Below are 20996 nucleotides of genomic sequence, written 5' to 3' on the forward strand. Positions count from 1 at the left end.
GCTGAAGAAACCTCGATATATTGGAAAAATTTAAGAGTTCGCACTACATGACGTCAGCAATGACGAAACAAAGGAAACACTACAACATAGTTATTCGTGTGCTTACTGCGCGGTAGCATTCAAGACATACAGTCAAACGGGAACAGGGGCGCTGCTACAATCGCACAGCTATGTTTCTTAGCGATGGTTTTGGTCGGCGGCCGCCAGTCGCAATAACACGATCTTGTGACGCCGTACGAACACCCGCTCAGAGAGTGGATGGCCAGTCGACACTGCTTCATTGCCTTTAGTTAATATCTCACTTTCTGTTCGAAGTTTGCAATAAAATGGGTACCACTGTTATCGAAACAAAGCAGTCTTCCTATTGAACCAAACTGCATTTTGTCTTCATGGACCCTTTAAAGCTTCTAAAAAAGAAACTATCAGAACATTTACACGATAAGGCCTTTATTTTTGTTCAGACCGGAAGCCGGCTTGATCTTGTCACTGACTTGGTGTCGCATGCTACGTTGCGCACCTTGCAAAGACAACTTCTGCTTCAGCTCTCACTTCAGGCTGAAACAGAACAACAAAAGTAAGACTGCAGTTTCCCGAAGAAAGCCTTGTGGAGGATTTGTCGGTTTGCGGTCACATCCTGATAAAGGACCGAAATCGGGAACATTCCACGACGCTTTCAGGACACCATGTTAAATAAGGGTCTCTGCCTGCCCACTGATATAATGATGGCCTTGCTCGGATCTCCATTCAATCCTGTCAATTGATCCTTTCGTGACAGATAAGGCTATTACGAGACCGGTACCTCGTGACGATATATATATTACACTTTGCATGCTCTTTCGGGCTTCATAATCGGGAACATTGGGAACATCCTACTATGAAACTTGACAACCTGCATCCCACATCCGGAGAGAAAGCTTTATCTGCAATGTAATTAAACTTAAGCACTGGAGAGCCTCCACATCCAACGAACACGGTGAATGTTAACGAAACAAATGGTTGTTAACGTCACTGATCTAGGTAACGATAAATTATCAATGTCGACTCAAACTGCACAAGAATAAAATCGGGTGCAGGATTACTACGGGCTAAAACATATTCTGCAGACACTCTGAAGTACTGAACACTATAGGCTACCTCTCTCAATAAGAAATGCTTACATCCAATGCCTAATTCCGAAGATTATTGACTGGGCGGGGGCACTTAGTAGGCACCAGACGAGCAGGCAGAGAATAATGATTGGGGTTAACGCTTAGGAACGCAGATCGGGCGTCGTGATTTAAAGGGAAAACTTGGGTGGAACCCATCAAGAAGTGGTCAGGCTGGGCGGACTACCAGTGGGCCGCCACGGTAACCGAGGCACGGGGAGAAGAAGACCGATAACGGAACGGATGAGGAAATTCGGTGGATGAGGACAGCAGTTTGTAGGCTGTGGGAGCGGCCTTCGTCCTGCAGTGGATTCCCGTCTGGGCATGCGGCTGTCGTGTGCAAGCGCTGATCATGGAAACCGGTTATCGTTTCACCCTTGTACCCCTTACCAAACTAACCTGCTTATAAACGGGGGTTATCATAGCTAGGACAGTGACACGCAAGATTACTCTGACAAGATATTAGCGAAGCAGATTTGGCGGCACTTACCGTGAAAGCTTCCATGAAATCTTCGTACTGCAAGAAAAGATGCACTCAGGAAGACGCAAACAGCACGCAAATTCACTGAACTGTTGTCACTTGTCTCGCCACCTTCTGTAGTTCCACCTTCGACCATGCTTTGTACCATTTTGATTCCCGATTATAATCCATGGTGCTTGCAGACAGATAAAATACAATATGTCAACTTCGCTGCACTTCCACCGCACGGCGGTTGTTGGAACTCAAACGTCGCGCAGTAATAGGTTTTTGTATTAACAACTGAGAGTTTTTTGTACATTTCCCTTGGAAAATTAAGAGCTCCTCTTTGCCGACTCATCCCGCATGAGAAGAGTGCAATACAGTCAGGCGAGGCAGCCTCTCGAAGGACGCGCTCACCACAAGGTCTCCGTCGTCATCGACAGCGTTGCACAGCATGCGCGTCACTTCCGCCTGCGTCTTGCCGGGAAACAGCGCAATGTGACTGTCGAATTCCTTAATGACCTGCGAGCACGCGCGGGCAAAAATTGGGCTCAGTCGTCTCGCATTCCGCACCGAAAACGAACTCCGCGCTGCCAGCCTATCGTCACGCGTGGTGCTGGGGGCCAGTAATTTCGGAGTTCTCTTTTAAGTGCGAATGCACTTTATAAGCGACCCCAAACCTTCCACCGCCGGCGGCGGCGTCGGCGGCGGCGGCGGCGTCCGCAGTCCTCCTCTCTATATATAAATAAAAAACAGCATCCGGCGCCAGGTTTCGATCCGAGGACTTTGCGGCCGCAGCGCGACGCTCTACCGACTAAGCCACGGACGCGACGCTGATATCAGAGTTAGTAACGCGCCTTATATCTTTAACGCATTCAAACTACGTCGTCAGCGGCGTGCGTTGGCGACTCAGCGGCGTTATAGCGGCTTGATAACTGCGTGGTGTACACGTGATACTACAAACCCGATGGAAGAGATGGAAGAGAAGGCGGCGAGGCGGTGGGCTGCGGGGGCCGAGCGCAAGCGCCGCAAGCGGGCCGACAACCGTGCATTCGCACTTTCACATTCTCCCCCTCGGGGAAATGCGGGGGAATTTTTTGGGCGAGCGCGCAGGGCGGTTATTCAGGAGAGTATCTTCATGCGCAGGTGCGAAACTTTCGTAATGGCTCCGGAAGCAGTCATTACGAATGGGTGACCTTTTTTGCACCCCTCGCGCTCGGTTCCTGCGCATGCCTGCGTTGGAAATCATTATAGATCCCTTGGCTTCTCTTCGCTTACTCCAGCACATTTAGAGTCTGGAGGTACGATCAGTTAGCTCGTGCGTGGTTAGTTTTATCGCACATCTCATCTCTGCACTATTTTCACCGCTTTATTCACCTGTGTATGCTGCCAATGAATGGCGGCATGTACAAGCAGGACAAGCGGCGACAGTAGCGGCGTTTGCCCTGTGGCGGACAACTTTGATTCCTTCGCAAATGATATCAACAGTCATTGTCGAGTTCCATATCTGTTACCACTGCATCCATGCTACCACATTTTCGTCCTCGTGATCTATCAAATGGACCTTTTCCAGTACAGGTCCTCCTAGCGGACTCTACAGCGAACTAAGAGGGAAAGATCTCGCTGTCAAGAAACTTGTGAAGGAAAAGGGTCCAGGCCCACTCGTAATAAAGCCACTCGTCATAGGCTCAATCGTCCCAGGGGAACTGGTTAAGAACGCCACGTTGCCATCGGGCACCTCGTACGCGGAAATCTTGTGCCACCGGAATATTCGCGTTAAAAGAAGCAATGCCTGCCGCCGGCCATACGTCGCCCTTATCAGAAAAAAAGGAGCGAGAGGTCACTGAAAAATCTTAGGTGAATATGCAATTACACATACGCACACCTTGCTTCGGCTTCAGAAGACGAACAAGCAAGGCGGGAGGAGGGTAGGGCTTAGTTTTCGCCCATTGCGTCTGTGTGCTGTTGGCAGTTCACAAACGTAGCCTACAAGCTAGCTTGAAAGCCCGAACTTGACCCGAACTTGGCGCTAAAGCCCGAACATGGCGTTAATAAATAATAATTTGATTCAAAATTAAATTACATGACGCACGGAAAAAGTAAAAAAAACAGTACTAATGACTCAATGAACAGGTTGTACATGAAATGAAAATTGCTGTTTATTGTACCACGTGAAAAAAAAAACAGCTAAACAAACAGGCGTTTCTCTTCCTACACTGACGAACCTCCAAGAGACTGATGTCGGCTGCGTCCGCGGCATGAATATGTTCATGCAGTGGACAGGTCCCTACTAAACTGGAAGATTCGTTTATTGTCATTTTCGCTTTGCAGTGCTTTCTGTCCCTATACACCCAGTAAATGGCCAAACTGCTTCGTCCACAGACGGTACATTAACACCTGTGGTACAATAACACCGGCGCTCCCCGATGATTTTGGTGAGCTCTGCTCCTCTTTGACCGTAAAAAAGACGAAGCTAACATATGGGGGACTGAGTAGTCCTGGCTCCTGGGACAGCAGCTTTTGCAGCATGAAGCTCTTTTGTCAGGGCTGGCGTTATTTAAGCACAACCCACTCTCCATGCACCTTTTCATTGTTCACCAGATTATGATGTAAGGAAATACAAACGACGAAAAGGTACTCTCCCGGCGAATATCGGCTGGGTGGAAAACCCTTGTGCGAAAGGACTCCGATATCGGCCCCTCGTTTCAAACACACGTGCTGGTCGCGCTGGCCCTTGCCCGGTTATTCCCTCCGTTTAAAACAGGAAGCGTCTTTCGAAGGGGGTCGCTTGCCTCGATCGGACGTGCTTCGCCAAGCTCCGCCAACTTTTCGAGTGTTGAGCTGAAATTCCCTCCCAGAGCCCTTAAAACCAGTGCCCGTCTGCGTCGGAAAATGTAAGGAACGACTGGACATCAGTTTTTCGGACTTTCCTGCGTTTTCCCGGACGCAATTTCCACTTTTTTGAGGACCACGCCGGGGTTAGGCCTAACCACCAAGCCTACCCGCAACCAGCCACCTGACCCACGCCTGCAGCCGCGGCCATGAAGGTCGTAGTGCAGGGAGAGGATATCGACTCTTCCGAACTCAACCAAGTCGGCTGGGAAGTAATACGACAACGACAACGCGCCTATCAGCACGCCAAAAGTGAGTCTTCTCGAATTCCACCAACAAACAACGCACCCGACCGCAGAGGGGCCCGAAACCGACGACTGCCCGCCGTGGCCCGCCGGCATCGCCGCTCCCCGAGGAGGACATTAAAATCGTCCTACGCCCAAGAGGAGGACTCGACCTCGGATCAGTGCCCCAGGCCACACTGGCCGATGCTATCTTTCAAGAAGCATGTATTGCCCAAAACATGGTCGATCAGATACGTGTTCACCGAACGCCGAACTATTTGCTCATCAGCACCCCCGCTGAGGAGAGGGCTCAAAAATACGCCTCCATTCAATCCCTAAGCATCAAAGATCGACGATACGAGATGGCCGCACACGTCTCAGCCCCAGCCAACACCGTCTCTGGAGTCATATTCAATATCCCCGAAGACGACTCTCCTGAAGATATTTTCCGCAGCGTCACCAACTACAACCCCGACCTGCAAATCCTGTCTGCAAAACGCCTAGGAACCTCCAGCATGGCACAGGTTCTATTCAATGGCACCCGAGTCCCTTTCTGGATCAGGTACAGAGCAGCCACTTACCGGTGCAAGCCCTTTAAACGCAAGACGGAGGCCTGCACAGCTTGTTGGCAACCCGGTCATCGACAAGACGTATGCCCCAATGCAAGGCCAGCGCCAAGGTGCAACACCTGCTTGACACCCAACGCCGCTGCAGACCATACGTGCCTCCCGAAGTGCATCGTGTGTAATGGCCCGCACGTCACTGGATCAGCGGACTGCCCGCGACGATTTCACCCCCGCCGGCAACCCCAGACCTACGCCCAGGCGGCCATTGCAGGCCACGACCAGCACGACGCCAACACCACCCACCAAGAACGCCCCAAGAGATCCGAGTACAACCAAACAAAAGAAACCGGAAACACGAGTAACCAGAAACAAGACAGCTCGCAACAACAGAAGAAAGCACCGAATGAACGATCCCCGAACAAGCAGCCGGGCAGCGACAAGGTGAGCAGCCCCAGTGCCTCCTCTCACTGCTCACGCCAAAGCTTTCAAACATCCGCCCCCCTCCCTCCAGAGCTAGTCAAGGAGCTGGCTAACATAAAAGCGGAGTTAGCGCTTCTTAGACAAGAAAACTACACTCGGCGACAAGAAAATAAGGTGCTGAAATCGCAGCTTGAAAACAGCCCCCAGGGAGACTTAGATACTAACCCCCCTGCCTCTAAGCGTAGAGCTGTAGATGACTCCCCAGAAAATAGGGTAGAGGAACCTATGGAGGATGACGAGGTAGATAAAAGAATTACCATCCTAGAAAAGAGCTTAACCTCAGTAAGAAAGACCTTTCATGAACAAAAGAACGAATTACAGTCCAACATGACCGCCACGCAGTCTAGCATAGAAGCTCTCCGAAATGAGTTGCACACGTTCATAAGTAATGTCGTGCAAAACATAAGCACCTCCACAGGGCTCATCCCCCAAACAGGACTTCAAAGGGGACTTCAACATGGATCCGCAACCCAATAATAAAACGCACTCAGTTAGAGTCTGGCAGTGGAACTGTAGAGGTTTCGCAAAGAAAAGGTGCAATTCTCCAGTTACTCGTTCAATCAGTCAAAATTCCCCCAGATGTCATAGCCCTACAAGAGACGGGCAAAGCAGTCAAACTGCTCGGCTATAAAGCCTTCCAAAGCGATAGAGATCACAAAACAGCAGTACTTATTCAATGTAATATCCCGGCCAGCAGGACTCGATTCGACAGTGTAGAAATATCTCACGATTTTATAACGATTCTGCCCACTAAAAGAGGAGCCGCAAAGCTCTTCATTCTAAACGTGTACAGTAATCCCAAAGCGCAACACCATCTATTTAACCTTCTCTTCTCGTTAGCCAGACGAGAGGCGGGTCCCCACACTTTGGTGGTGCTAGGAGACTTCAATGCTCCACATACAGCATGGGGATACTCCAAATGCACGAAAAAAGGCAACGACCTCTGGAATCAGGCGCAAATTCATCACTTCACAATAGAAACAGAACCAAACACCCCAACCAGGATAGGTAACAGCGTACAGAAAGACTCCACCCCAGACCTTACTTTCACTCTACACGCCAAACAGGTCAGGTGGAAAACCACGGATGAATCACTTGGAAGCGACCATTTTATAATACAGATAGACCTTGAGCTCACTCACACCATCAAGAAAACTCATCAACAACAACACCTCACCGATTGGCACGAGTTCAGAAATGTCAGAGAATCCCGGCGGGATGAATAAAACACACAAAACCCCCCAGACCTCCACAACTGGGTCAAACAACTGGTTAAGGACGTGAAATCAGTCACTCAAGCGACGGACCCAGAAATTCGCGCGGAAACAGTGGACACACACCTTCAACACCTATGGGAAGCATTCAAAAGCGTTCAAAGAAGGTGGAGGAAAAATAAACACAATCGAAAACTACGCCGAAAACTTGCTGATTTAGAATCCACCATCGAAAAACACGCTCTTCAACTGTCACAGAACCAGTGGGACGAAATTTGCGACCGAATGCAAGGGAACCTGGGGATGAAACGTACCTGGCAACTGCTCAAACACCTGTTGGACCCCAGCAATTCGAAAACAGACCAGGCCCACCGACTCACCCACATCATACAAAACTTCACTGGCTCGGACACAGACCTTATTAATCGCATCAAAGATACGTACCTTCCCAAAACCACCAACGACCTCATCCCCCCCTACACGGGCACAGACAACCCGAGCATGGACAGGGACATTACCGAAGCAGAGGTTAGGGCAGCCATACTCAAACTACGACTTGGCTCAGCCCCGGGGCCTGATCAAATCACCAATAAGACGTTAAGAAATTTAGACGACGACTCGATAGTCGAGATCACCAGCTACTTTAACAAATACTGGACACGGGGCACACTACCGCATTCATGGAGACACGCCAAAATAACATTTATACCCAAGCCCGGTAAACCCCTCTCTCTTGAATACCTGCGACCTATATCCATCACGTCGTGTTTGGGAAAACTGCTTGAACCCGTGATACACGCAAGGCTAGTCACTCACTTGCAAACGACGAGCTCTATACCACATACTATGATTGGATTTAGGGCGGGGCTTTCCACGCAGGACATTCTTCTCCAAATCTCGCACGAAATCATAACCCCTAGAAACAACCTCGACACAGCAGCCTTCCTAGCACTCGATCTAATAAAAGCATTCGACAACGTATCCCACTCAGCCATTATGCGAGGACTTAGTTCAGTAAACCAAGGCCATCGCACATACAATTACATACGGAGCTTCCTAACCGATAGAACGGCAATCTTGCAAATTGGAGGAGTTACGTCAGACACGGTAGAACTCCAGGCTAGAGGGACACCCCAAGGAGCAGTTTTGTCGCCCTTGCTATTCAATCTGGCCGTACTAGAAATCCCCCAACGACTTGACCAAATTCCGAACCTTAGATACAGTTTACACGTCGACGACATCACCTTGTGGGTCAAAAGCGGAAGTGACGCAGAAATAGAACAAACCTTGCAGGAAGGAGTGCAAGAGGTGGTAACAGGAGCCGAGAAGGCAGGATTAACATGCTCTCCTAGCAAATCCGAATTGCTTCTTCTGACCCCCAAGACACGTTGCAAAGTATCCCCCAACATCAAAGTCCACATAGGGGATGATCCAATACCAGAAGTCCCCACGCTCAAAATTCTAGGAATGCTCATCCAAAACAACAGAGAAAATACAGAATATCTGAAAAAGCTTGAACGGCACATCGCCCAAACGATAGGCCTTATCAGTAGAATCTCCAACCGCCGGAAAGGCCTACGTGAATGCGAAAGAATCCGACTAATTCAATCATTCGTCATTAGCAGAATCCCATACTCCCTACCGTACTTGCAACCCTCTAAAACTGAACTGCAAAAAGTCAATACACTAACTAGGAAGGCATACAAATCGGCGCTTCAGCTCCCTCTAAGCACTTACACTGCCAGATTCGAGAGCTTAGGGGTACACAATACTGCCGAAGAGCTTATAGAAGCTCACATATCGAACCAAATAGCTCGATTATCTAAAACCCCAACTGGAAACCACATTCTCAAACAACTTAAAATCAACCAGATCAATAATACGGAAGACAGGTTCCCCCTACCCCCTGAAATTCACAAAAATCTGACTGTCAAACCGATCCCCAGAAATATGCATCCTGTATACCACGCCAAACGTAGAGAGCAGAAGGTGAAGGCTCTACAGCAATGATTTCCCACCAAAGTGGAAACACTCTATGTGGACGCGGCAGAATATAGGGATCGTGCTGCATTCGCAATAGCAGTAACTAACGACCCCCCAAAACCCCCCCTTAACTCCCTAACTCTTCTCACCTCCAACCCTGCAACTGCGGAAGAGGCGGCTATAGCCCTAGCGCTCGTACAAAGGCCAGCCCCTACAACCATAATCTCCGATTCTAAGACGGCCATCCAAAATTTTGCCGCAGGCCTATTATCGCCGCAGGCAACCAAAATTATCCAACAGCACCCACCACAATCCCCAGTAGAACTCGTATGGGCTCCGGCGCACGCTGGCCTGGAGGGTAACGAGGCCGCCCACAGTATGGCTCGAGGGCTTACTATCTGAGCCGGGGCGAGCACGTTCCTCTACCATGGTGCCAGATCCGCCAGAGACAGAATGGTCTCATATCAAGAAATAACCATGCACTACCGCCTCTCCCGCAGAAAAATCCCCTAAGCCAACGTGCTGCTGACACCCGCACAAGAGCACACGTGGAGACTCCTCCAAACGAACAACTTTCCGAACCCAGCCAAGCTCCACCTCATCCACCCTTCCCTTTACCCCTCATCAAACTGTAAAGCATGCGCAGCCCTCGCCACCCTTCCCCACATCATATGGGGATGCATAAAAGACCCTTTCCCCCCCCATTTCTTCCAGTGAGCAGTGGGAGGATGCACTGGCGAGCTCAGACCAGAAGGTCCAACTCTCCCTGGTCACTAGAGCCGCCGACGTCACTGCCCGGCACAAACCGGTAGCCACAACCGCCTTCTAACCGCGCAAGCTCAATAAAGTGCTTTCTCTCTCTCTCTCTCTCGTTTAAAACACATTTGCAACGAATTTACCATTGTCGAAACCGCTTCAGACCTACTATCAATAAGCCTTTCCGGCCAGCGCTTCACGGCACTTGTTCACATGAGCTCCGGATGCATGGACTCGACGAGAAAGGGTCGAGTCAACTGGCGGGTCCAGCTACCTCGACCCCTCCCGCGTTTATATGAACCCCGTCAGGAGAGCGGAGGGGTTCGCGGTAAAGGAGCTACCGTATTTCCACGATTCTAACGCGCACCCACTTTTGCTAAAAGGTCGCCTTAATATTTGTGTGCGCGTTACAATCGGGCTCAAAACCGAAATAGGCTGTAGCGAAAGAAGACCAGCGTCTGGCTTCCGATGTGGTGATCGATACCATTAGCGAGACAGTGCGCACCTCCGATCGTCCTGTTCTTCTCCTTTCCTCCTACTGTCGCCCCTTGCCTGCCCATCTTTATTTCTTAACATACTCCCGCCGCCGCCAAGTTGGTTAGGGACTAGCAGGGGTAGTGGCAAAGTCCGTGTCCCACTACGACCACTTGTCCGACTTCCGTAGCGCGGTGCATGATTGCACCGCAGCGATGCTTGTAAGCTGGCTGTGGGATCCCGTGGAGCATTTGGCAGGGTGTCTCGGTGCCGTCGATCTCTGTAGAGAGCGTTGTCAATCGAGCGAGGCAGTACAAGTCCATAGCCAGCGTCATGGGCAACGAGCGCTTGCTGGCTTGCTGGGTCGAAGTTACTTAGGGCTAAAAGTGAAGACTGCGAGTGTTCATATGGTCCCCCGGGAAAAGAGACGATGCTCAAGGTTTTCGGCGAGAACGTAGCCGCCGGGATTGAATGGGAACGGCTGATGCGGACGGTCAAATTTACAGAGATCATGCGGCGAGTGTAGTGGCATTGTCGTTGCGTGCCTTCCGTGACGGAATCGGTGTGCTCCAGCAGCACATCCGGTTTCTCGGCGAAGCACGGGACTTCGCTGTCTTAGAACCTATAAACACTATAGAAAGGGGCGTCCAGCATCGACTTGCTCTTGTTGAAGAAGGGGTAGTCACCATCGAAGCTTTTGTTCAGGATGCCTCCCCACCGGGCCTGGACTAGCGCGGACGAAGCTCGCTTCCGGCGTTTAAACTTGTTCACGGAGCGTCGGATGAGCCAGCGCTTCGTTATCCCCTGAAGCGAGTTCACCTTCTGCACGAATAGTCTTTTCGTTCCTGGACCCAATGAAAATATCTTCGACTCGAAACCGGGTTTCTGAACTGCTTGCGAAACGAGATCTGCATCGCCGGCGTAATGGGCGCCACAGGGAAGCTCGGATACATCTAAAACAAGAGTCGCATCATCGACGCTAGCGCCGTGGCAGAACGGGTCAGGCGTCTCCAGAGCGGTAGTCAAGGCGTCGAAGCGAGGGTTGCGGAAGGTCTGTAGCGACGTATCTGACGTGAGAGCCGTGTCGCCGACGCCAGCGCTGCGGCAAGGCCGGTCAGTCATCTCGGAAACGATAGTCGCTTCAGCGACGGCGAGGTCTCCGCAGGGTCCCTGAGATTTCTCCACCACGGCAATCACGGCAACAGCAGGGCTAGGAGGCCGCTGGAGCCACTCTCCCTGGCTGAGCCCTTCGGGGTCTTGCTTGGAGTCCTGAAAGGCTGCAGCGCCTCCGTCGTCATTGTTCTGTTCTTCTACCGCCGCACCAGTCATTTCCCGGACGGGCGGCACGTCACCCAGGACCATTGTCCGCCGGGCCTCCTTGGGGATCGAGCAAATAGTCGAGGTTGCGGTGCGGGTAGTAAACAGGGCCGCCTGAGGTTGAAGGACGGGGCTTGCGTTAGAGTCTTGGCTCTCAAAGAAGCGTACGCGCGTTCGCAGGGCGCAGATACGCTCGTCGTAATCGATCGCTTCCAAAACGTCGGCATCAAATTCTTCATTCTTCAGGTTCTCCTGAACTTGAGCGTCGAGTTTGTGAAGGCTCACCTGGTCATGCAAGATGAGGTCGAGGACATTTTGTCTGTCAAGGGCCGTTGCTGCCTGGCTCCGCAGCAAGGCGTCGAGGACTGTCATGGTCCCGGAGACGGTCGCTCGCGGGACATCTCGGCGAATACGAAGAGCGTCCATGGCACCAGTCGATGAAGCAAGACGCTGGGGTTGCGAATACCAAGGGGACAAGGGCGGGTTGGGCACGAGCCGAAAGGGGCGGCGGCCGAGGGCAAAGCTTCCAGGATAAAGCAGTACGAAGGTATCCAAGCCTCGCGTGCCTCGGAGCCGCTGCGCCGTCGAACGCAGATTCGCTCGTGCGCCGGTTCCCGGGTTTCGGCACCAGAAAATGTGTAGCGAAAGAAGACCAGCGCCTGGCTTCCGATGTGGTGATCGAGACGATTAGCGAGACAGTGCGCACCTTCGATCGTCCTGTTCTTCTCCTCCCTTTACTGTCGCCCCCTGCCTGCGCATCTTTATTTCTTAACATAGGCGTTAAAGTGGCCAGCATTATTGCCATACGGAACGGACACCAGGTCCCCCCAAAATCTAACTCTATCCTATAAAAACAACCCGTGAACACCACGTGAGTGAATTCCGGCGCACTAATTTTTGAATGGCATGCCGCATACCTTGGTCAGCTGCTGCACATTTTCTTGTGCTGCTGCAATTAGCCCGCAACGCCTAGAATTATGAAGACCAAGGCACTTGAAATCGCAAACAGCTTCAATGTTCCCCATAACTTTATCTCCAGCAGCAGTTGGATAAGAAATCTTATGATTTGGCTTCCACAGCTGCATACGCCAAATGAAATCTCCGTCTTCCAGGTACGTGGTGCCATGTCTCTTTCATCTGCGTGGTAAAGCCAGTGTCAAGTTCTTTCTTTTTTTCTAATTCTCCTGCGCGAACTTACCCACGCGTTACAATTGGAGGCGCGCTAGAACCGCGCAAATACGGTATTCTTTTCCTCGCGGCCGCCGGCTCAGCCGGCGAACGAGCCAACCTACCCCCTCCTGCCTCCGAGTCGACTGGACTCGCTGCGACGGCTCTCCGACCCAACCCGTCCGCAGCCCGCTTATACATGAGGGGGGAAGGGGGAAGGGGGAAGGAAGGGGGGGGGGGAAGGGGGGCGTTTGAGTCCAAAAAACCTGTTTATTTAGACTGAACGCCCCCTCGTCGGGTCAATGTTGGCCGCGGTGCAACAAAATCCGAGCGACGAAAGGGCACCCTCGCCGAGAATTCCTATCTCGAGATGGCATCGAATGATACCGGCGTGACGAATTTTGACCCGACGAGGGAGCGTTGAGTGAATGAATGAATGAATTTATTGTCAAGAAAAAGGAAAGGAAAGACCACCAGCAGGCGTAAATTGTCACACCTAGGGGTGGACACCGGAACGCCTGCTGGTGTGGGGGTTGGGGCAGAGGATGACAGATTCATAGAGAGGAGAGACAGATGATAGAGGTGACATGTTTACAGAACACAAGAGAGAGAGGGGCATATTTACAAGTTAACACTCACTCCCACACCCACACAAAGTCTGGAGCAAGAGGGAAAAAAAAAAAGTTCGCACAGTCTCGTAAAAGTTCACACAGTCACTGTGCCAGAGAGTCAAGTGCCAGGCGGAGCCCTGAGGCATCCAGGTAGCCGCCCAGCGCCTCGTGGACGCTGTCCCTCTCCCTGGTGTTGCCCGGCGGCCATAGTAGCTCGTCTAGCGGCCGAGCCCTTCCTCCCAGGGCGGCCAGCAGTTCCGGCCTCCCTGCCGCATACTCGGGGCACTCGAAGAGCAGGTGCGGCAGGGACTGGACAGGTGTGCGGCAGTGCCGGCAGGCAGGGCTGTCTGCCAGCCCCAGGCGGTGCTTTCGTTCCGCCGTCCACACCGCCCCCACGCGGAGGCGCAGGATTGCCGAACGCTGCTGTCGGGGCAGCCGTGCAGCCCGCACAGGTGGTGGGGCCTCTCCAGCAGCCAGCCGTGGGTCCGGGTGCTGTGCCCGCACGTGCCGCTGTATAAGCAGGCGGGAGTCGTCCGCCGCTGCCTGGGCATCCGTGGCCGCGGGCGTCAGCTCGTGGGCCTCAGCGGCCAGCACGTCCGCCCGCTCGTTGCCCTCGAGCCCGATGTGGCCGGGCACCCACTGCAGCCGCAGCCGGGCACCCCTGCCTGCCAGCCGCTCCGCCTTCTCGCGCACTCCTCGAACCAGAGGGGAGTGCGGGTCGCCCTCCCGGATGCGCAGCAGAGCCACCCGGGAGTCGCACAGCAGGGCGCAGCGCTCGGGTGCGGGCTCCAGCTCCAGCAGCAGGTCCAAGCCCAGCTGGACCCCCACAAGCTCTGCCGTGGCCGAGGATGCGGCGTAGTGCAGCCGGGCCTGCCGGGTGGCCTCCCCCAGCACGGCGGCCGCTGTAGCGGAGCCCTGCCGCCGCCGCACAGAGCCATCCGAGTACGCCAGGGTGTGGCCCTCCAGTTCTTTCCAGACGACGGCCCGGGTCAGCTGCAGCAACCCGCAGTGGGGCGTTCGCCGCTTGCTGCGCAGGCCCGGAATCTCCAGGTGCAGCTCGGCCGCCAGGTCCGGAGGGCGGCTGGAGGGCCCCAAGTCTGTGGTGCCCACCACCTGCTCGTACCGGGCCAGCATGCGCCCCATGCGCGAGTGCCGGTGGTTGCGCAGCCGCTGCAGCAGGGGGCCGCCCCCCTCGGCTCGGCGCAGCCGGTCAATGTGGCCCAGGGCCCTCTGCTCGGCCGTCATCTCCAGCGTCCACACCCCTGCCTCAGCCAGCGTCCTGTCGCACTGCGAGTTTCGGGGCAGGCCAAGGCAGGCGCGGACGCCCTTTCGATGGTCGCCCTCCAGCTGCCGCCAGTTGGGTCTCCGCAGGGTGACCAGCGGCAGCGCGTACATCAGTAGCCCCACGGCCGAGGCGCTGTACAGCCGCAGGGCTGTCTGCTGGGAGCAGCCTTTGTCCCGGGCGACCATCTTCCGCACGGCCGAGGTGGCCAGCTGTGCCCTGGCACGTAGCTCCTTGGCGGCCTGGCGGAAGTCCACCCTGTGGTCCAGGGTGAGCCCCAGGTAGCTCACCCTGGTCTTCCACTCGAGCTCCTCGCCGTCTATGCGGAGTTTCTTCGTCCGTCCGCGGGCGGCTGCGCTCGGGTGCACAAGCATGGCCTCTGTCTTTGCAGCCGACAGCTGCAGGCCGACACCTTCAAGCTTGCACCGCACCGCATCCATAGCCGCCTGCAGCTGCTGCACGACCGCCCTGCCGTCTCCTTTCGGTCCAAGCACCCACAGGGCAATGTCGTCGGCGTACACCGACATGTGTACCCTGTGCCCCCCCCCCCCCCCTCTGGGCAGGCAGCCTGGCAGGGCTGCCATTACCAGGTTGAAGAGGAAGGGGCTGATGACGGAGCCCTGTGGGGTGCCGATATCCACTGGCCGAGGTGCCGACAAGACGTTCCCCACCTGCACCTGCGCCGTCCGGCCCGTTAGGAACGCCTCGACGAAGCCCCGCAGCTTCCCCGCAATGCCGGCCTCCTCCATGGCCAAGGAGATGGCGGGGCGCTGCAGGTTGTCGAAAGCGCCCTTCACATCGAGCAGCACCAGGGCAGCCACCTGCCTGGTGGCACGGGCGTGTTCCAGGGCCGCCACCACGTCAGTGATGGAGTCGGCCGCCGCTCGGTGCTTTCGAAACCCCGTGAGCTGCTCCGGGATCGCCTCCTCCTCCACCACGATGGCCTCCATCCTGCGCAGCGCCACCCGCTCCAGCAGCTTGCACCCGCAGGAGGTGAGGGCCACGGGACGATATGCCGTGACCGCCCAAAGGCCCTTCCCCGGCTTGAGTATGGGCCTCAGGATGGCGAGCAGCCACTCGGGCGGCAGCTGCCCCGTCTCCCAGATGCGGTTGTAGGCCATCAGGAGCTTGCCGAACCCCACCTCATCCAGGTTGCGGATCATCTGGTAGGTGAGGCCGTCTGCCCCTGGCGCCGACTTGCGCTTGCAGCTTCGGAGGGCACTGCGGAGTTCGCCCTCCGTGATGGGGGCGTCGTTGGGCGAGTGGCGTCCCTCGGGCTCCTCCAGCGCAGCCGCGGGCCTTGGTTCCGTCCGGTGCTGTGGCAGGAAGTGATCCGCAAAGAGTTCGGCCAGCTCCCCAAAGCTTGCCTGCTTGCGGATGGCCAGGGCGGCCAGAGGGTTGCGGTTTATCCGGGGCTTCAAGATGGAGCGGAAGATGCCCCAGAGTCGACGGCAGCGCGGGTCTGCCTCCGAGCTGACACACAGCTCGGCCCACCGTTGCCGGTTGAGGCGGTGGGCATGTCGTCGGCAGGCAGCATCCACGCGACGGTACTCCGTCCAGTCTGCCCTGTCCCCCGAGCGCTGCGCCCTCCGCTCCGCCCGGTTCCGTACCGCCCGCAGCTGCAGCAGCTTCAGGTCTGGCATGGTGGTGGTCCCCTCGGCGACGGTGCAGCTCCGCGTGGCTCGCCTGCGCAGCGAACCAAGCCCCGGAACATCTCTGCTCCCTCCCCCAGCTCCTCCTCAGCAAGGCAGCGCCGGAACTGGTCCCAGTGGGTGATGTGGTGCAGTGCGGGCCGTCTGGCCGGCTTCCCGGGTGGTGCAATGTGCAGCGGGTAATGGTCGGAGCCCCATGTGCTGGGCTCCCGCCTCCAAGTGGCCTCAACCCCGGCTGACACCAGGCTGAGGTCGATGGCAGTGGCAGTGCGACTGCCACGCCTAAAGGTGCACTCACCGGTGTTCAGTGCAGCGAGGTTGAGGCGCAGCATGGTGTCCCACAGCTGCTCTCCCCGCGTGTCGATCCTGCCATCTCCCCAAGCAGTGTGGTGGGCGTTGAAATCACCACAGAGGAGATGGCGGTCTGCGCATAGAGACACCAGCTGATCCAGGAGGCCCGAGTCCCAGCTCTGGCATGGACGCACATAGACACTGCACACAGTCATGTCACCACCCGTGCCTAGCCGTAATGTCACTGCCATGCACTCTTGCACAGTTGTTGTCACCCCACTAGTGTCCAGCACCGCGTATAAATACGTTTTTTGGACTTAACCCCCTCCCCTCATGTAGAAGCGGACGGGTTGGGTCAGAGAGCCCTCGCGGCGAGTCCAGTCGACTCGGAGGCAGGGGGTAGGTTGGCTCGCTCGTCGGGCTGAGTCGGCGGGCCGCGGGGAGCAGAATACCGTATTTGCGCGGTTGTAACGCGCCCCCAATCGTAACGCGCGGTTAAGTTCACGCAGAAAAATACGAACAAAAAATTGACACTGACGGTACTGCGCAGGTGGAACAGACAAGACACCACATACCTGGAGGATGGAGATTTTATTTGGCGCATGCAGCTGTGGAAGCCAAAAAGGATTGTGCTTCATAAGATTGCTTATCCAGCTCCTGCTGGTAATAAAGTCATAGCGGGAAACACTGAAGCTGCTTGCGATTTCAAGTGTCTTGATCTTCATAATTCTAAGCGTTACGGGCTAATTGCAGAAGCACAAAAAATCTGCAACAGTTGACCAAGGTATGCGGCATGCCATTGAGGAATCAGTGCGCCGAAATTCAATCACGTGGTGTTGACGGATCGTTTTTATTTGATTGAGTAGTATTTTGTGGGGACTTCGTGTCCGTTGCGCATGGCAATGCTGCTGGCCGCTTTAAAGCCTATTTCGGTCTTGAGCCCAATTGTAACGCGCACACAAATATGAAGGCTACCTTTTAGCAAAAAAAGGCTGCGCGTTAGAATCGTAAAAATACAGTAGCCCCTTTCCCGGGCACCCCGCCGCTTCCCTCACCTCGATTCTTTGGACGGGGTGCATATAAACGCGGGAGGGGTCGAGGTAGCTGCAGCCGCCAGTCGACTCGACCCTTTCTCGTTCAGTCCATGTATCCGGGGCTTATGACAAGTTCACTGGTGGCCAGCAGGTTTGCGACGAGTGGGCTCATTCCCGCACAAAACATCCTCGTTGCCAAAGTCCCCCCCCCCCCCCGTCACTGTTACCTTTCAAATGAAAACCACGGTAGATGGTGCATACATAATAGAGAGTCATAGCAGATCGGAGGACCAGTCCTGGTACGGTACCCGGTACACCTGCGCATGCGAACAACCAGTTTTTCCACCTCTGCGCATGCGCAGTAATGGCGGTCGCCTACCGGGTATCGTACCGGTACCGGTTCTTCGATCTGCTATAACTCTCTATTATCGAGACTTACCTGCACTGGCGAAGAGACGTTTTCTTTACTTTTTTTGTCTTTGTGACTGTAACACTGGAAGGCAGCCTTCTTTTCTTCGCAACCTTTTGTCTTCTTTGCAATCTCTTTTTTCGGTGCACGGGCAAATGCCCGTGCACCGAAATGAATAATGCATTCTATAATTCTTTTTTCTAAATAAAGGGCACACTCCGCTATTCAAATAAAGCAGCTTTGCAAACAAACGTTTCGGCGAACGAATTATGAGGGCATGCTTGTTTGAAACAGCCATTATATTTTTATTTCCGCGTAAATTGGCTCATGTACAACAGTCTGCTGCAGTGATAGACTATTTAGACAAATTCCATGTTTGATTTCTCTGCGTTATTTTTAGGAATTTAGAATTTGTATTTTTTTACTACCTCGTTCAGTAAATACCTGTTATGCAGCTAATTGACTGCATTATTTTGCACATCGTTTTAATTTACTCCAAGACGTCAATTTAGATTCACTATTATTTTGTGGCATGCAGATCAGCTAAGACAATTAGCCGGGGTTTCTGGTGGTATAATACATTCTATAAGTTTTTTTAAGACACGCGAGCAGAGGAAATACGCGGCCAAGCGCGATTCCTGAGATGAAAGGAGACCAAAAGGAGGAACAACGCAACGAAATGCCGCCGGCGCGATCAGCAAGTGCGGTTATTTTTCAGTGCAGCGCATTCAGTGCAAACGTTATGTAGTTTTCTCTGTAGGAAAACGCTACAAGAAATAGCATTACATGGCAATGAAGAAAAAAAATGTGGAGTCATTTTTTCAACACAAATTCAACCTACTTACCACGCCCCTGGATGGCCGGTTTTTAAGTGCGAATGCACTTCTTAAGCCAGCCTGAATCGTCCGCCGCCGTCGTCCGCATAGCAACAGCTGCGGGTGCGCGCGCTCCTCGTCTTCCTCCTCGTCTTCCCTAGCAACGGGGGGAGATGGGCGCGCGCTACTCTCCTCCTCCTCTCTCCGCTCAGTGACTGCGGGTGTTGGGCGCCTCCTCTCCACTTCGGGCGGGAGAGCTCTCGCTCGCGTAGCGGGCGCTCCGCATTCCGACGCGTGAGGGCGCTCGTGTAGCCCTCGCCGTAACGGCGGGCGCTACTCTCCTCCTCCTCTCTCCGCTCAGTGACTGCGGGTGTTGGGCGCCTCCTCTCCACTCCAAGATCACGATATCCACCGTAATCGCGCAATCAACAACCGTGCATTCGCACTTACACACTCTCCCCCTCGGGGAGGTGCGAGGGAATTTTTTTTCTTAATAAAGGGCACACTCCGCCTATTCAAATAACGCAGTTTTGCGAACATTAGGTTTTTCCCAAAATGCGAAAAATCCTCTGAATAGTTTTACGTGGGCTGCGCTGTCTTGCGGGAATGAGTTTGCAAATACTGTTGTCGCCAGCTTTTTTTTATGGGCAAGTCTAGAATATTATCGGGGAGAGTGGGGTGAGGGGGGGGGGAGGCACGTCATCCAGCAAGTTACCATCGCCCGCGTTATTCCACTGTATAGTCGAGCCAAAACACGACTACTCGTTCTGTGACAGGAACTCTGTTATAACTAAACTGCACAACAGGCTTTTGCCCGCATGTAGGCGTGTCTTGGTAAATGTCGGTATTTTTCCGACATCGAAATTAATTGCAGTTTTTAGTTTCTCATTATTTAAAAAATTCCCCGCATTTCCCCGAGGGGAAGAATGTGAAAGTGCGAATGCACGAGTTGAATTTGCGCGGTTCGGTAATGTTCGCGAAAGAGAGATCACACACACACACACCTACAAAGAAAGAAAGATGCATTTATTCACAGACACCTATTTGTGTTGTCGTTGTACTTGATTGCTAGAGCGGATCTCAGCTTTGAAATTTCGTGTCAGTACTCCTTTAAGCGGGTGCATTAGCCCTTCTCACGCCCGATTCTTGGCCAATCCCCCACGTGGGTATGTGCCATGTCAGCTGCCAGGCAGCGCGCGCCCATCTCCCCCCGTTGCCAAGGAAGACGAGGAGATTCCTGGCCAATCCCCCACGTGGGTATGTGCCATGTCAGCGGCCAGGCAGCGCGCGCCCATCTCCTCCCGTTGCCAAGGAAGACGAGGAGCGCGCGCACCCGCAGCTGTTGCTATGCGGACGGCGGCGGACGCTTCAGGCTCGCTTAAGAAGTGCATTTGCACTTAAAAATTTCTCCCACCTCCCCTCGGGGGAACCCCTGTGTAGATGCGACGCATAGGGGGTTCCGTTGTTGTTTCCGTTAGGTTGATTCTCCCATCGCGTGAAACGTGCCGTGAACCCCCTGCCGCGGCTATGACGCAACGTGGCGCGGCTATGACGCAACACAATCCAGCACAATCCACTTTAATCCAATCCAATCCAATCCAAGCCAAGCCAAGCCAATCCAATCGAATCCAATCCAATGCCCCTCGCGAGAGAGTGTTCGCTATCGGAGAGGAGAGGGGGTGAGCGGCGGAGAGCGCAGCTCGCGCGGTGAGGAGAATGGGGGAGGGGTGTGGACGGACAACAACAACGCCGTATGGAGGGACAAGGCGAGTGAATGAGATGCAGTCGCATCTAAAAAAGTGCTCCATTTTGAAACAAGTGCCCCCTTTTAACAAGTGGCCGGCACGGGGTCAGTTACGGCAGTTGTCACACCAAGAAAACTGTTTTACCCTGCTCTTTGTTCTTTCTAAAAGAAAAGTTACGCCGGCATGGCGGGTCTTCGCCACGGGCGTAGCTGCACCAGCACTTATTCAGCGAAACATCGCAAATAAAAAAGATGAAAAACGCTCATTTCTCTTTTAGAACGACGTCAAACATTGAAAAGCCCCCGGTGTGGCCGCAGAATGAGAAGAGACACTTTTTATGAAAGCGCAAACCAGAAAAGCAGCGGCAGCAGCGGCAGCAGCGGAGCACACGGCATGGAAACGCCTCTCGAACGAGTGATTTCAGCCGCTTGTAACATCGGTATAAACAAAATGATGCAACGTGTCTTTCAGCAGTATTG

General features: G+C 53.9%; 1 protein-coding gene across 1 annotated transcript in view; it reads right to left on the reverse strand.

Moving 5' to 3' along the window:
- Positions 1-434: 434 nt before the first annotated feature.
- The window catches only part of LOC144178123 (uncharacterized), a 30593-nt gene continuing 10031 nt past the window's right edge, over positions 435-20996 (reverse strand). Inside the window, exons 3-5 of the mRNA XM_077705664.1 lie at positions 2023-2127; positions 1636-1662; positions 435-555 (exon numbers count right to left, since the gene is read on the reverse strand). Of these exons, the coding sequence (XP_077561790.1) occupies positions 505-555; positions 1636-1662; positions 2023-2127 (183 nt within the window). The 3' untranslated portion in view covers positions 435-504. The remainder of the gene's footprint in view (positions 556-1635; positions 1663-2022; positions 2128-20996) is intronic.

The sequence above is a fragment of the Haemaphysalis longicornis genome, unplaced genomic scaffold (genome assembly GCF_048455015.1).
Source record: "Haemaphysalis longicornis isolate Haplotype H1 unplaced genomic scaffold, Haemaphysalis longicornis Haplotype H1 scaffold_4, whole genome shotgun sequence".
In the NCBI taxonomy this organism is placed as follows: domain Eukaryota; kingdom Metazoa; phylum Arthropoda; class Arachnida; order Ixodida; family Ixodidae; genus Haemaphysalis; species Haemaphysalis longicornis.